Here is a 13,555-nt window from a genome sequence, read left to right on the forward strand (position 1 = left end):
TTGCTTACCGTCTTCTCCAGAGTACACAATATATATTGGGCTCATTGTGCCTACTCCTTCATGATTGAAGACTCCCACTTTCACTTCAAAAGGGAATAAGGGTGTGATGCTTTCATTTCTATAGATGTATTTGGATGCCTCGACTGAGGCAACCACTGCCTTTGTCCAGCTTGCAGAGCCCAGAGGCCGGAACATAATAATATAGCCAAAACCTTCCCCGTATTGTAGTTCCTCAGGAACTGACTGCAAGAGGCATAAAAATCAATCAATAACCACTTGCAAGCACTGTATATGCTGTTTTAATTGAATCTTCTCTCTATCAGTATATTTTAGTTGTATTGATTTGGTTGACTGTGCTTCCAAGAAGATAATAATGTTTGCTCCATCAGTCAATGTAATATTGAAAATAACAATAAAAATAAATCAATTGAGGCAATCAATTTAGAAACAAAAGACCTAATCAGCAGCATTAAAAGCATGCACTACATTTTAAAAATTAGACTCATTTCATTATCATCTTAGTTTGCTTTTGATTTTGCACCATCTTACACACACTTTGGAGTGCTGAATTGCTAATTTTTAAAGAATGACAACAGAATGGAAGTGGCTATTGCTATATAAGTGTGATTGCAACTTTGGGCCATGCTACATGAGGCACACTAGATTCATGAATGGACCTCCTGGTATTTCTATTTTACTAAAAGCTCACATGGGAATGCGGTCCAAATTGGCAGGTCTGGGGAAAGGGTTAATCATTTTCCCATTGCCATTTCCCAGATCATAGTGCCCCGATATTTGCATGTAAGTTTAGTGTGTGCCACCAGAATATAACCAGTATTTTTTATTTTATTTTTGTAGTTTTAACATTCTATAGTTTCAACATTGCCATGTTTCTGTCTGTAAGTATGGCCAAAGCAATCTTTCTCTTAATAAACCAAATGGACAAAATATGCACTGGTGACTATGTTGATATTATTTTCATGAGGGCGTCCTTTTCCTTATACATACTTTATGGAAAAAGAAACACTGGTGGAATATTGGAGCCATTAAGGCTTCATCTGTGCTCTTTAGTCAAACATCATACCCATAATCACTTCAAAGGAACCACTGCTTCAAAGGTAGAGGAAGAACATTAAAAGCCAACTAAGTTGGTGAATTCCGAAATAAATTAGAGGAACTAATCATCTTTAGGGTTCATATAGACACTGCGGAATATGAAGGTATGTTCATGGGGATCAATATACAATGATACAATAAAGCACTGAGATATTATCACAGTAAGAAAGTACCAATACTATGCCATTGAGAATTGGATATGGATGGAAGTAGCTAAATGCATAGATAGAATGTTTTGTTTTGTTTTTAATTGCTTTTAGCATTCACTGCTTACCCTTGTGACAAGAAGTGAGTATACAGCAGTAATATTTATTTATTTACTGGACATACCAGAAAGGTAATCACACCTTTGTGGTTTTTTGCTGCTGTTCTTTGTTCAGACTTGCAATATATAGCAGTGATTGATATTAGAGAGACAGGAAATGTGCATATCTATCATCTGCCCATCTACCTAATGTCTCATACTACTTGCTGGATTATTTAATTTTGGAGAGATGCTCCTGTAATATTGAATTTATCCTGGCTGGTTGATCAATTAATCTCAGTAAAGCAGAATTGTGGTGTTCTGTTTTGCAAAATAAAAACTCAAGTGTTAAAATCCGATTAAAGTGCAGCATTTTTGAAACTTGCATGTGCTCTGAGTCACTTTTCTAGCATAAAGCAGTTAGAGAAATATGATAAAAGAAATGCTGCAGTGTGCACTCTGGGAAATACATTTTTTTAAAAATAACCCATAATTTATAATGTGGCACAATTTTTCGGTATTCATATTCCTTTAAACCGAAAGGTACAAAAGTTACTGAATGCTAAAGAGAGAGAGTCTTTTTTGTCATTTCTGGAAATCTTTCTGAAACCCCAAAAGTCCATCTTCCTGCCTAAGCTCTTTTCCTTTCTCTCCCTAATAAGTCAAAATACTCTCTTTGTTCCTGGTCTCTTTTTCTGGAGTGATGCACAGAAAGCAACTGTCAGTTGTCAAGTCAATGGGAATAAAGGACTAGCACATTTTACATGTTCCCTGTCACATGCTGACAGAGAAACATTTTCTCTCAGAAAGTGGGGTGTAATGCAGCTGTTTGTTAAAAGAACACAGCTCAAATGATGCACTGGACTCTTGCCATACCGATCTTTGTAAAGTAAATTCCGAGAGTGAGGGCAGCATAAGTGAACTACGGACAGAAAAAGAAAAAGTTTGCCACTTTATTTGTGCCAATTTACACATTTTGCAATGAAGAGTGTTCTTTTTCTTTAACTTTGGGGAAAAATACTTGCAGAAAGAACCTCTTAGGTTGGAAACTCAAGTATTTATCATCTCCTTTTACTATATTTAGTGTAGTCAATTTTCTGGCTTAAAAAACTTGACATAAGAAGAGCCCTACTGAATCACCCCAAAGGTATGCCTAGGCCATCATCCTATTTCAGAAGCAACCAGAAGCTTATGAGGTTCCCATAGCCAGAACATGACTCTTGTGTTCCCCAGCAACTGGTATTCACGCACAAACCATGAGCAGGACTAGTAGCCTCTGGTGACCCTCGCCTCAGTTAATTTGGTTAAATCCCCTTTTAAAGCCATCCATGTTGATCATCTTGCCATTTTGAAATCTATAGTTTAGTTATGTGCCGTTTGAAGAAGTACTTTCATTTGTCTATACAGAAAATCTCCCACCATTCAAACTTACGTGGTAAATCGTATTCTCCTCCCAGACAGCATGTGTTGTGGTGAGATCATCAAAACTGACCTCACTGCTGTTGTGGGTGGGAGCGATTGGATAGCCACAACAACCCAATTGGTGGTCCCTCGGTTGCTGGGATAATTCTGGCCAATGGGATCGTTTCATGCATTAACCGAGGGACCTATATGTACTGCTGCACGTTCCGTTGAGCTTTCTCTTTTCGCCCCGTGCACTGGATCACCCACCCTCCCTCCCTATATTTAGGATTCATTATCACTTTGCTATGCCTTTATGGGTTGTCTGTTTTTGGGACAGGGGCCCGGTAGGAATTTTCCCATTTGGCTGATTGGCTGGTGCCACTTGGGTTTCACCTGCCGCGTAGCAAATCATCACAACTTTGTAAGGTTTGGTGGTTAGGCATTGGTTCAATGTGGAGTTGAGGGGAGGTTGTCACACCTGCCCCTAACAATGTGCGATAGCATATTCCGTTAAAGGAATCCAGGTGCTCCCCATTCTTTTGTCTGATCCCCTTCCAGGGGTTAAGGCCAAGCCAGAGCACCAGGGAGCATTTTGGGGTGAGGTTGCGTCTGTGGTAAGACCAATGCTCCCCCAGTCTGTTTACCCTTACTGGCTTCTGCCAGTGTCCAGTTGTCAGTGCTGCCCTGCCAGAGGTGTAGGTGCAGCTAGTCGAACCAATGCCTAAGCAAACCACTCACATTCTGTAATCAATATAGTTGTGGCCAAAACTATGCCAATAACCTTAAACTAATATTGGTGTCAACTGTGTCTTTCTTTGGAAGGTCTTGGGGGTCTTCACACGCAACCCTGGGTTCTCGGTATGATGAGACAGGAAGAAAAACTTAACCTTATCCATTTTCTAAGCCACACATAATGTTATAAACCTGTTTTGTTCAAGGAACACTATTCAACTCAATATAGAATGGCGTTACTCACTGTATGATGGCAAACACTTTAGTTTTTTTTGTATAATTGTGTATTACGTTGTCATAACCCACCCTGGGTAAGAAAGGGCAGGTGAGAAATCCTATCAATAAATAAAAGACATGCGTGCTTGTAGTCAGACCAGCTTTGGGCCAAATGAACAGTAATTCATGTACCTGGATAACAGTAATTCATGAGCCTGGATAGCTCAGTTGAGCCTGGATAGCTCAGTTGGTTAGACCATGGTGCTGATAACACCAAGGTTGCAGGTTCAATGCCTGTATGGACCAGCTTCATATTCCTGCATTGCAGGGGGTTGGACTAGATGATCCCCAGGGTCCCTTCCAACTCTACAGTTCTGTGATTCTGTGATTCTACCTTGTAATGTTTTAAGTGAAACTTGCTCAAGGGGAGTGCCCACATCCTAGGCATAGCCTGTGACAATTCCATAGCTGTCAACTTTTCCCTTTTCTTGCGAGGAATCCTATTTGGAATAAGGGAATTTCCCTTAAAAAAAGGGAAACGTTGACAGCTATGGACAATTCCCATTTGAACATTTAAAGGAGATCCACCTCTGGACTGCAGAAGTGATTGTGCATTTGGTTTGGGAACTTCTCCAGCTACCTCCAAAGCCACTCTTAGTTGGAACTACGTCTCAGTGATTTCAGCTGAACTTATTTCCTTCAGCATGAATTATCCTTTGGGTATTTGATTTTGCCTTCTAAACATACACTGAGTGGTATTTGATACTGAAAGGCCATGTCTCCTTTTATGCATGACAGGGTATGCCTTGGCAGCATAATATTCCAAATGGGAGAAAACAACAGCAAGAGACATGCAAACAAAACTGTGTGGAATGTTTAATGTGCAAAATACCCAAACAGATTAGAGTGTTAAGCTGCCTCCTGCATAATGATGATAAGAGGGCTACAGATGACTTCTAAACATCTTTATAACATGCTGCTCACAGTTTACTTCTCTAAATTGCTACCAGTGGTGCAACAAAACCTGCTTTTGCTACACCTGTATTGTAATCTCCCTTCATTATATTGAAGAGCTGAAGCTGATTTACAAATTACCTCCCATGTTATGACGAGCTCAGACCGGCTTCCTCCACCTCCACTCACATTTGCTGGTGCCGCTGTAGGAACTAGGAGGGTAAAGCAAAAACAAAAACATCACAAATTTGCGAAATTAAAAAGGCATTCATAATTTTGTAAATCCTTCTTTGAATGACCATATGAAAAGAGAAATCAATACATGAGATCCAAAGTCCATAGCGAGGTTTAGCAGCATGGTTGGCAATGGTTCCATTGCTCTCTGGACCAATGCAGATAAGTTCCAAAACTGACCATGGCTGAACTACAAATAAGTTCTCAACTGGGCTATGGGTTCCCTCAACATTTGGGGAGTGGATTCTATAGGGATGAAACTAATGTGCCTGTATAGATCATCTCATTATAGTGGATCTTGAGATAAGCTGGCAGTGGCTTAGATATGTGCAATGCCACAGGAACGATCTACATGGTAAGCCACTAAGTACTTTAAATTAGTAGTAGGCTGACCATAATAGACTCAACTAGAAATCTACACAGGGTCGCTGACTTCTTGTTTTGTTGAGTTATTTTATTTTCAGATATGCCATATTCATGAAAATAGCACATTATTTTGGGAATGGGGGGGCAGCCATTATCCTTTTTCATTGCTGCCGTTCACTTCAATTGATTTGTGTTAGATCTGCAAAAGTTTATGAAGGAAAAGGAAATGGGGTGGTTAACTAAATGAAGAATTAAAAGGAGACTTTCAAGCCAAGCTCAACTAACATTCCACTGTTCCATGAACCAGTTAATGCTCAATTAGTGCTTGTGTTAAATGAGTTCAGTATTTACTGTATTTGCATGGGAAAGAAATTTATACTACTGCTCAACAAAGCCTCAACTGGGTCATAGTTGAGAAGCAGATGAAAATTTACGGTTAACTGCATCGGCAGAAGCGCAATTAATTCTCAGCTCCATTTTAATGAAATGAGCAGTGGCTCATTTGCCTCCAGGAATCTACAAATGCTCGATCGAGTTTTAGCTGGCAATGTAGACCTTATAAGACAGACTTTCTCATTCACCCTTTCATTGCTCTTTATTTGCCACACCTGTTACTCTGATGATGATTTTAATTAGTAATCTAGAATCTTAGCAGCCAGCTGCACAACAGAAATGTTTCCCTTTTGCCTATGGGGCATCTGAGTAGTGAAGTGAGTAGAGTTTATCCAAATCTGCAGGACTCTTTGGTTCAATACTTTAACCTGTACACAACACCAGTGACTCTGTTCTATTTCTGTATCATCTACTCTACAGAATTTGACAGTCCTAATGAGGGGATATCGAAGCCACATGAAGCTGTCTATGAAAGGTCAAAGTTTAAAGGAACTTTGAAAACCCTATCGTTTTGAATTCTACAGTGTATAAAATAGTCTGTGCAGCATAATAAGAAACATACTTTCCTTATCCATTCATTGTACAGTGATAGAATTATGCTCTCCCAGTACTTAGCAATAAAAAGCTCTGTGCATCATTAAAACAGGGATGAACTGCCTTCTGACTTCTGCATTTAATGGGGCTTACTCCCAGGACAGATGCCTAAGGAAGTAAAAGCTAATCGGCAGGAAGGGGTGATGCATCCAGCCATTCTTCCTTCACACCTGGACTCTTGGGAATCAGTTGGGAACCCCTTCAGAATAAGAGATCAGAGGGAGGAGAGGCTACTGTCAAACACCCTTCCATTGTTCCTGGACACCCCCCTCCCGCAAAAACAAACAAACAAACAAAAAAAAACCCCACTCACAATATTTTGAATTGCAAGTCAATTTTTAGCTGATAACAGGGATACAAAAATACAGAAGAACGTAACATTTGAATAACGATCTCCAAAGCCAACATCACTGAGCAGTAGAGGTGAGCCACTATGGCTTACAGTGGTACCTCAGGTTAAGTACTTAATTCGTTCCGGAGGTCCGTTCTTAACCTGAAACTGTTCTTAACCTGAAGCACCACTTTAGCTAATGGGGCCTTCTGCTGCTGCCGCGCTGCCGGAGCACAATTTCTGTTCTCATCCTGAAGCAAAGTTCTTAACCTGAAGCACTATTTCTGGGTTAGCGGAGTCTGTAACCTGAAGCGTATGTAACTTGAAGCATATGTAACCCGAGGTACCACTGTACTTTTGAAATGAACAGTGTTACATTTTTTAAGGAGTTTCTCAACCCTTCAAGACAATTTCAGGAAACCTACTGGATGCTTTAGTTCTTAGTAGCTCAGATGGTGTGCTTGGCTCTCCAATCCCAATACTATTGCCAGCCACAACACGAAATTCATATTCAACCCAAGGGTTCAGATCAACCACTGTTGCCGTGTGGGTCCTTCCATTAATAACTTCAGGAACTAAACATAAAAGCGAAAAATGATTAGCGATGGAAGAATGTGAAACTATAGCATAGAATGTAAGTCAGAAATGTGGCTGTATACCTGTTGAAGCTGCTTGCCACCCAACTGAAAAAGGGGTCCTTATCTGAATAGTGTATATTTGGATTGGACTATTATTATCTGTTCCTTGTCTCCAGTTTAGCACTGCCGTTGTACTGGAAACATGTTCAATGTTAACATCTTTAGGAGGACCTGGAGTGCCTTATTTAAAAAGGAAGAAAATGCACATTTACTTTAGCAGAATACTTTGAAATGTATTCGGTGCGGCTCTTTAGGGCTCTGTTGTGCATTTGATATCCACTACTAGATTGATTAGAGATATTTTTAGAAATCAGAAGTGAAGTAACCCGCTGGTTCAACCCCCTGCTCTAAGGCCATATGGCACAACACAGATGTCTGTCTAGCCATTCCTCCTAGATTACAACCTAAACTATACAAAATACTTCTCTCTTCACTTTCTTAATAATCCAAAATAGTTCTCTGCCATCTCTGGCCCCAAAGGCCACCAGCTCCCAAACCCAAACTTCTTTTCCTATTTTATTTAGCTTCTCCCTCTAGTAGGAGTGTCCTGTGAGAGGAACTCTTGAGAAGTCTGACGTCAATCTATAAAGCACATATACTGTGCAAGCAACACCCCTTACAATGCTATTCTCAGAGCAGATCTACTGGAATTAATGGGCCTAAGTTCATCATATCCATTACTATGAATGGGTCTACTCTGAGTAAAACTTTGTAGAATAGCACCCTGTATTTCTAACCTGCCCTTCATCACCCGATCTCAGGATGGGATGCGCACAAGACTATGTGCCAGTTCCTGCAAAATTAAAAAAACACCTGAATCCAATTATAAGAAACCAAAAGAGCAGGAAAATATTCAAATCACAACCACCAAGCTTTAAAAACACAGTGTGGTTTTCACACTCCTAATAATAATAAGATTAACTAAAATTGAGTATTCTACAGATGCCTGGAAAAACTAATACATTTTTTAAGCGGGCTCTGAAATGAAGAAAGTTTGAGATCCAAACATACCTTAGAGATATATATTTGTTTATGATATAGGATGCACAAACTAAGCATTCTCCTCTAACAAGATTATTGAGCAAATAATGGATTCGGTTTAACAGCTATGATATGCTATAGACATATATATCCTAGATTTTTAGAGTGTGAAAAAAGTGTGAGGAAGAAATAATGTCTGCCGGCTTTTGCATTTGAGTTGCTTAGATGCCCACTGGACAAATTTTACTCTGATGGGAATATATGGTGGTAAGAAACATATCTGAGATGTAGATCATGAGTTATTTACATTTCATTCAACCTCTTCTCTGATGCTGATGCATATAATATCATTCCCTGTGTTACAGTTAGCTGGCGTTTTATGGATAATAGACTTACCCCTTACAATAATTTCTGCTGTTTCAGATAGGTTGTCCATAGCTGTTTGTACTGTGCATCTGTATTTCCCAGAATGATTTAACTGAATGTTTCTTATCATAAGGTCCCCTACTGATTCCTTGAGATAAGAGGAGGAGAAATAGACAGCTAATGCATTTTCTATAGTGGATATTTCTGTAATTTGCGAAGCATTAATAAAATACGTAGTTTTAAACCATATACTGCTATCATCTGTTTATTTCATTTACATGCCTTTAATGCACCTTCACAAATAAAGCAAGCATTGAAAGCAAAAATATAAAGCAATAACACTTCTGGTGGGAGGATACCAGAACTGGGAGACTTCATGAACGCGACTATCAGATGTCAAAGAAATAAACAACTATATGACATTTAGAAGACATCTGAAGACAGCCCTGTTTAGGGAAGTTTTTAATGACTGATATTTTAATGTATTTTTAACCTTCTGTTGGAAGCCGCCCAGAGTGGCTAGGGTAGAAGTAAATTATTATTATTATTATTATTATTATTATTATTATTAGACAGAGTAGTGAGGCAGCCACCCCGGGCAGTTGATGCTGTGGTAGTGAGTGACAATGAGGCACTGGAACACAAAATTTGTGTGCCACCAAGCCTGCCCTATGCCCTATTAACTACCCTGCTTTTCTCAGGTGGGGTGAGGACAGTTGTCAGATCACTAGTGTTGAATATTCAGCTCCACGTTCAATTGCCATCCGCACATGGAATTGCTGGTGTGTGTGTGTGTGTGTGTGTGTGTGTGTGTGTATCCTTGTCTTTTGCCCCAGACAGCAGCTTCTTTTTGGTCACCTAAGACTTAAAACCAAGTCTTTTAACCATCAGAAAAAAACGCCATAGGAAGCTGCAGGCCCATAGAAATATACTCGTACTTGAAAGGACATGTTCCATTTCTTCTGGTGGGTTGAGAAATTTGGATTCATCCTCAGTTGTAAGAAAGACATTTCCAGATACCCAGGTTGTTAACCCTTTTAGGGATTGTTGTTAGTTAGAACTACCATGCTGGGAGCCTTCTGATTTTGATGTATATCCTAGTAGCTATTTCTTACTGTTTTAATATTTGGCCTTAACTGTAGACTTTGAGGAACCTTAACCTGACAAATCATGTCCAATAGGAACCAAGGGACCGAGGGACATGCATCCATAGCCATTGTAGGAACAGCACAGCGCAAGTTGGTGCTGACACACTGCACATTTATCACCAACTATTCAGCAATGGGCATAAATGGTAATGCAGATTTAGATCTATCATCTTTTTAAACACAGAGACAAAAACAAAACGACAACACTAATCACAAATTAAACAGACATAGCTTTACGATTTCCCAATGCATGTTACTAAAATATGTCATTTAGGGCAAGGGGACCCATGTGATTTATGAATGGTTAAACACACACACACACACACACACACTGATTATATGAAGAAGTGTCTGTAAAACTTACTCCTCCGGCTCTTTCAAAATGACTCATTCTTCTTTTAAAATCTATAACATCTCCATTGAAAGACCATGAAAACGCAACCTTGATAGATGGATCTTTGGATACCTGACAAGGCAGGACTACACTTTCTCCAACTGTAACATCCATATTGGAAGGTGGAGTAGTAATGATAGTCCTCTCTGTTGAAGGCAGAACAAGTCATTCTTGGTTGCATCAGTAGTTTACAAAAAATCAGTTACTTTAGAAAGAACTACCAAGATCCCAAAGGACTTGTGTTTACCCCCAAAAGCATCGGTTGAAAGAAGAAAAAAAACCCTTTCAAGTAATTTAGATTACACTCCCAGCCACTTAATTAACGAAAATTATAGTTTGCTTAAGGGACAAGGGAATGAGTTAGAGCTTTGATTCCCGAACCCCTCCATTCTCATTGGCATGATTGTCAGATAAATTAGAGATAACAACTTCCCTGTTATAAGCAGTTTAGGCAAAAACAGCTTTTGTTGATGAAAGCATTATACAATCATGAGGATCATATGCATACAAAAAAGAAGAAGCAACATCAAGCTTAGTCAAGATGATAAATACTGTATGAATTAAGTACTGGTAGCTAGTAGGGAGAAAGAGGTGTGAAATGAAGATATAAGGGATGTATTTTTTTATGATTAAAAATAGCGTTAAGGTCTTTAGAAAAGTGGAAAAAGTAAGCAGCAGGCTCCACTGTTCCTAATTTGTAGATGGTATGAAATAATTTGTCAGAAAATACCCAGATATAATATATCCTGCATGTTTTGGGGGGACAGGCTAGAAAGTGCAATGCTTTTCTCTCCAAATCTGTCATTCTGGGTGCCTGAATTGGTATTTTGTAGGAAGGACTGAAGCACCTAGTGAAATTTTAGGTTAGTGCATTTCAAATGGATCAAAGGGCTCTGATACCTTAGTGCAAAACATCCACACACACACAGGGTGGGAAAGGGGTGGGGCAACGTATAGAAAAGTATAGGAGGGATGAATGATTTAACACTCCACAAGCAAATGAATGAGTGCTTGTTGTTATATAACAGAAGGAACCAGTATTGTCAAATTAGCCCATCCCTATCACCATGTAAGCTTTGCGCAAAGAAATCAGGGTGGATCTTGAATGAAATGGTCAAGGCAGCCTGAACCTAAAAACTACAACGAAAGCTCCATGTAAATGCATGAATATGAATTGTACCCTTCTGTCAACCCTGATTCCAAACACAGTACTTGTGGACTTGGCCTTTCCTTCCTCCCTTTATGTAACTGTACTTTTGGTGCAGAGCTTCTTAAGCATCTAAGCATATTCTGAAACACAACATATCATTTGCCACAACGTACCCACTTAATACCTGGCTCCAACACCCTGAGTATATCTCAACATGGAAATATGAGGACCCACTGGCTAAATTGACATACAGACTGCGGGACAAGGACAACTGTGACTTTAAGGAAGAATGGGAGCTTTTTACAAATTATCTAAAATGACAACAAAATGAACTGGACTCCTTGGCAGGTTCTGAATAAACATACACAAATTTATTGGTTGATAACATGGTAGATAGATAATGTAAGGATATGTATAATTTTAGAACATGCAGAGAGTAATATGTGCTGAGAAATCAGAGAGAGGAGCTGAGGGAAGTCTCAGAGGGAGGGAGGGTTTGATGGGGGATGGGGGAAAAGGGGGGCAAATAATGAATATGATATGTTTTGATATTTTGTTATGTTGAAATTGCTAATAAAAACAATTAAAAAAGGGGAAATATGAGGACCCACAAAATCCTGAAGCCTAAGCCCCCATGCAGGTGTTGGAATTCAGAAAAGAGTAAATATGTGGGGGGTGTGGGTATGTGCAGTAGCTCCCCCCCATCATCGTTCCCATAGCCCTCTGTAATTAGAAAATGATGGGTCCATGGGTACAGGAGAACTCCCCACTTTACATAGATGCCCTCCATAAGTTATGGGCAACAGGAGCAAAAACAGAAGTGGCACAGCTATAATGCTCATCCCTACTGAGCCTCTCGCATTTACTCCTCGCTGCCTTGCAATGTGTGCATTGAGCTCCATTGTTCCATTTTGTTCTGTTGTTCTGCTTTGTTAAGCAGTTCAGCCATGCATTATCCAGAGTCTACGTGTGCATTCTTGCAGTCTTAGCAAAACAAAAAAGCATATTTTATAGAAGGCTGATGCTGGGTCTCTCTGGGTCTATCAGTCTAGCCAGATCACATCAAGTGCTATGAGTGATGCTAAGATGTTTGTTTCTCTTGGTGCAAGCTGTTGTCTTTATGAGGTTTTCCTTAAGATTTCCATCTCAAATCTTTCTAAATGCTTCTTAAAAGCTCCCACGTTCCCATTATCTATCTGTCTTGCTTACTAACTGCAGACATGCATTATGGAGCATGCCCCGTTTCCAAAGAGAAAAATAGACAATGCACTCAGCGCACTTGAGGTATAATAAAGACTTCTTATCATAAGGAATAAACAACTCAATAAGCAGCAATAAACTTAATTTGCCCATTAGATATGCTTTTCGGAATTCTGACATTTCAGTTGAATATAATGCTGAAGCAATGAGGCCTATAATTGAACAGCCAAAACTTATCCAGAGGGGAACCAAAACAAATGCTCCCTGCAAACACCACCATTATGATAGCATGTTGTTATTTTGATTTTTAATAAATGTTGCAATTGTCAAATTAAGGCTTTTCTTTACGTTTGAAAAATTTAATTGTCACATCATTCACAATTAGGATACATGTCCGCTATATGAAAAAATACAACACTTCAGAATATTTAAATGCTGGGAGGCATGCAAGTAACTTTGGGCACAGAGAATTGCTTGCACATATAACCTGGGGCTGGATTTTTTTTATTGAACAAAAATATACATGTGTGCACACTTTTGCAATGCCACATCTCTCACAGCATTTAAATCTGGTTTTAAAGTGTTTGCTACATAAAGTTGCTAGAGCCACCAATGGATAAGACAAAGATTCTAAGCATAAATGCATACATATATTTAAACAATTCCTGGTGAGATGTTATATACACAATCCAAGACCTTATCTGTTCCTTAGCTGACTTTATAAGCCCCAAACAGTTTTCTTAGGGAATAATAGACATTTAACAAAAAGGGGAAACTAAAGTTTGGATTAAAAAAAAAGGGAAACTAAAGTCTGGATGATAGTTTTCTAACTTCAGCAAATATATACAGCATATTGCTGAACATATTTATGGTGCTTGAAGAAACAGGCATGGCCATCTCAAAAGGAATGAGTAACAGAGCACCACTGTCCCTCCCTCCCTCCCTCCTCCTCCTTGCATGTGAGAGGAACTGGGAGGGGTTTGGATTGGACTGAGATGTTTCCCTCTGCCAGTCTTGCCAACTGGCAATGAGGCCAGGCAGATCACTCTTCCATCTGCTGCTGAATGGGCAGATGGGTGAGATTGCTGCTGGTG

At 39.4% G+C, this 13,555-nt stretch overlaps 1 protein-coding gene across 4 annotated transcripts in view; it reads right to left on the reverse strand.

The window, feature by feature from the left end:
- Positions 1-13,555, reverse strand: part of LOC114590892 (contactin-6-like) — a 190,929-nt gene that overhangs the window by 15,305 nt on the left and 162,069 nt on the right. For all 4 annotated transcript variants that reach the window (XR_013392004.1, XM_077925020.1, XM_077925021.1 and 1 more), the window contains 6 exons: positions 10,082-10,257; positions 8,600-8,717; positions 7,244-7,402; positions 7,010-7,159; positions 4,808-4,878; positions 9-243 (listed from right to left, as the gene is read on the reverse strand). Coding sequence is in view for 3 of the 4 variants with exons in the window: in XM_077925020.1 (XP_077781146.1) it covers positions 9-243; positions 4,808-4,878; positions 7,010-7,159; positions 7,244-7,402; positions 8,600-8,717; positions 10,082-10,257 (909 nt within the window). In the remaining variant the exon portion in view is untranslated. The remainder of the gene's footprint in view (positions 1-8; positions 244-4,807; positions 4,879-7,009; positions 7,160-7,243; positions 7,403-8,599; positions 8,718-10,081; positions 10,258-13,555) is intronic.

The sequence above is a fragment of the Podarcis muralis genome, chromosome 2, assembly GCF_964188315.1.
Source record: "Podarcis muralis chromosome 2, rPodMur119.hap1.1, whole genome shotgun sequence".
In the NCBI taxonomy this organism is placed as follows: domain Eukaryota; kingdom Metazoa; phylum Chordata; class Lepidosauria; order Squamata; family Lacertidae; genus Podarcis; species Podarcis muralis.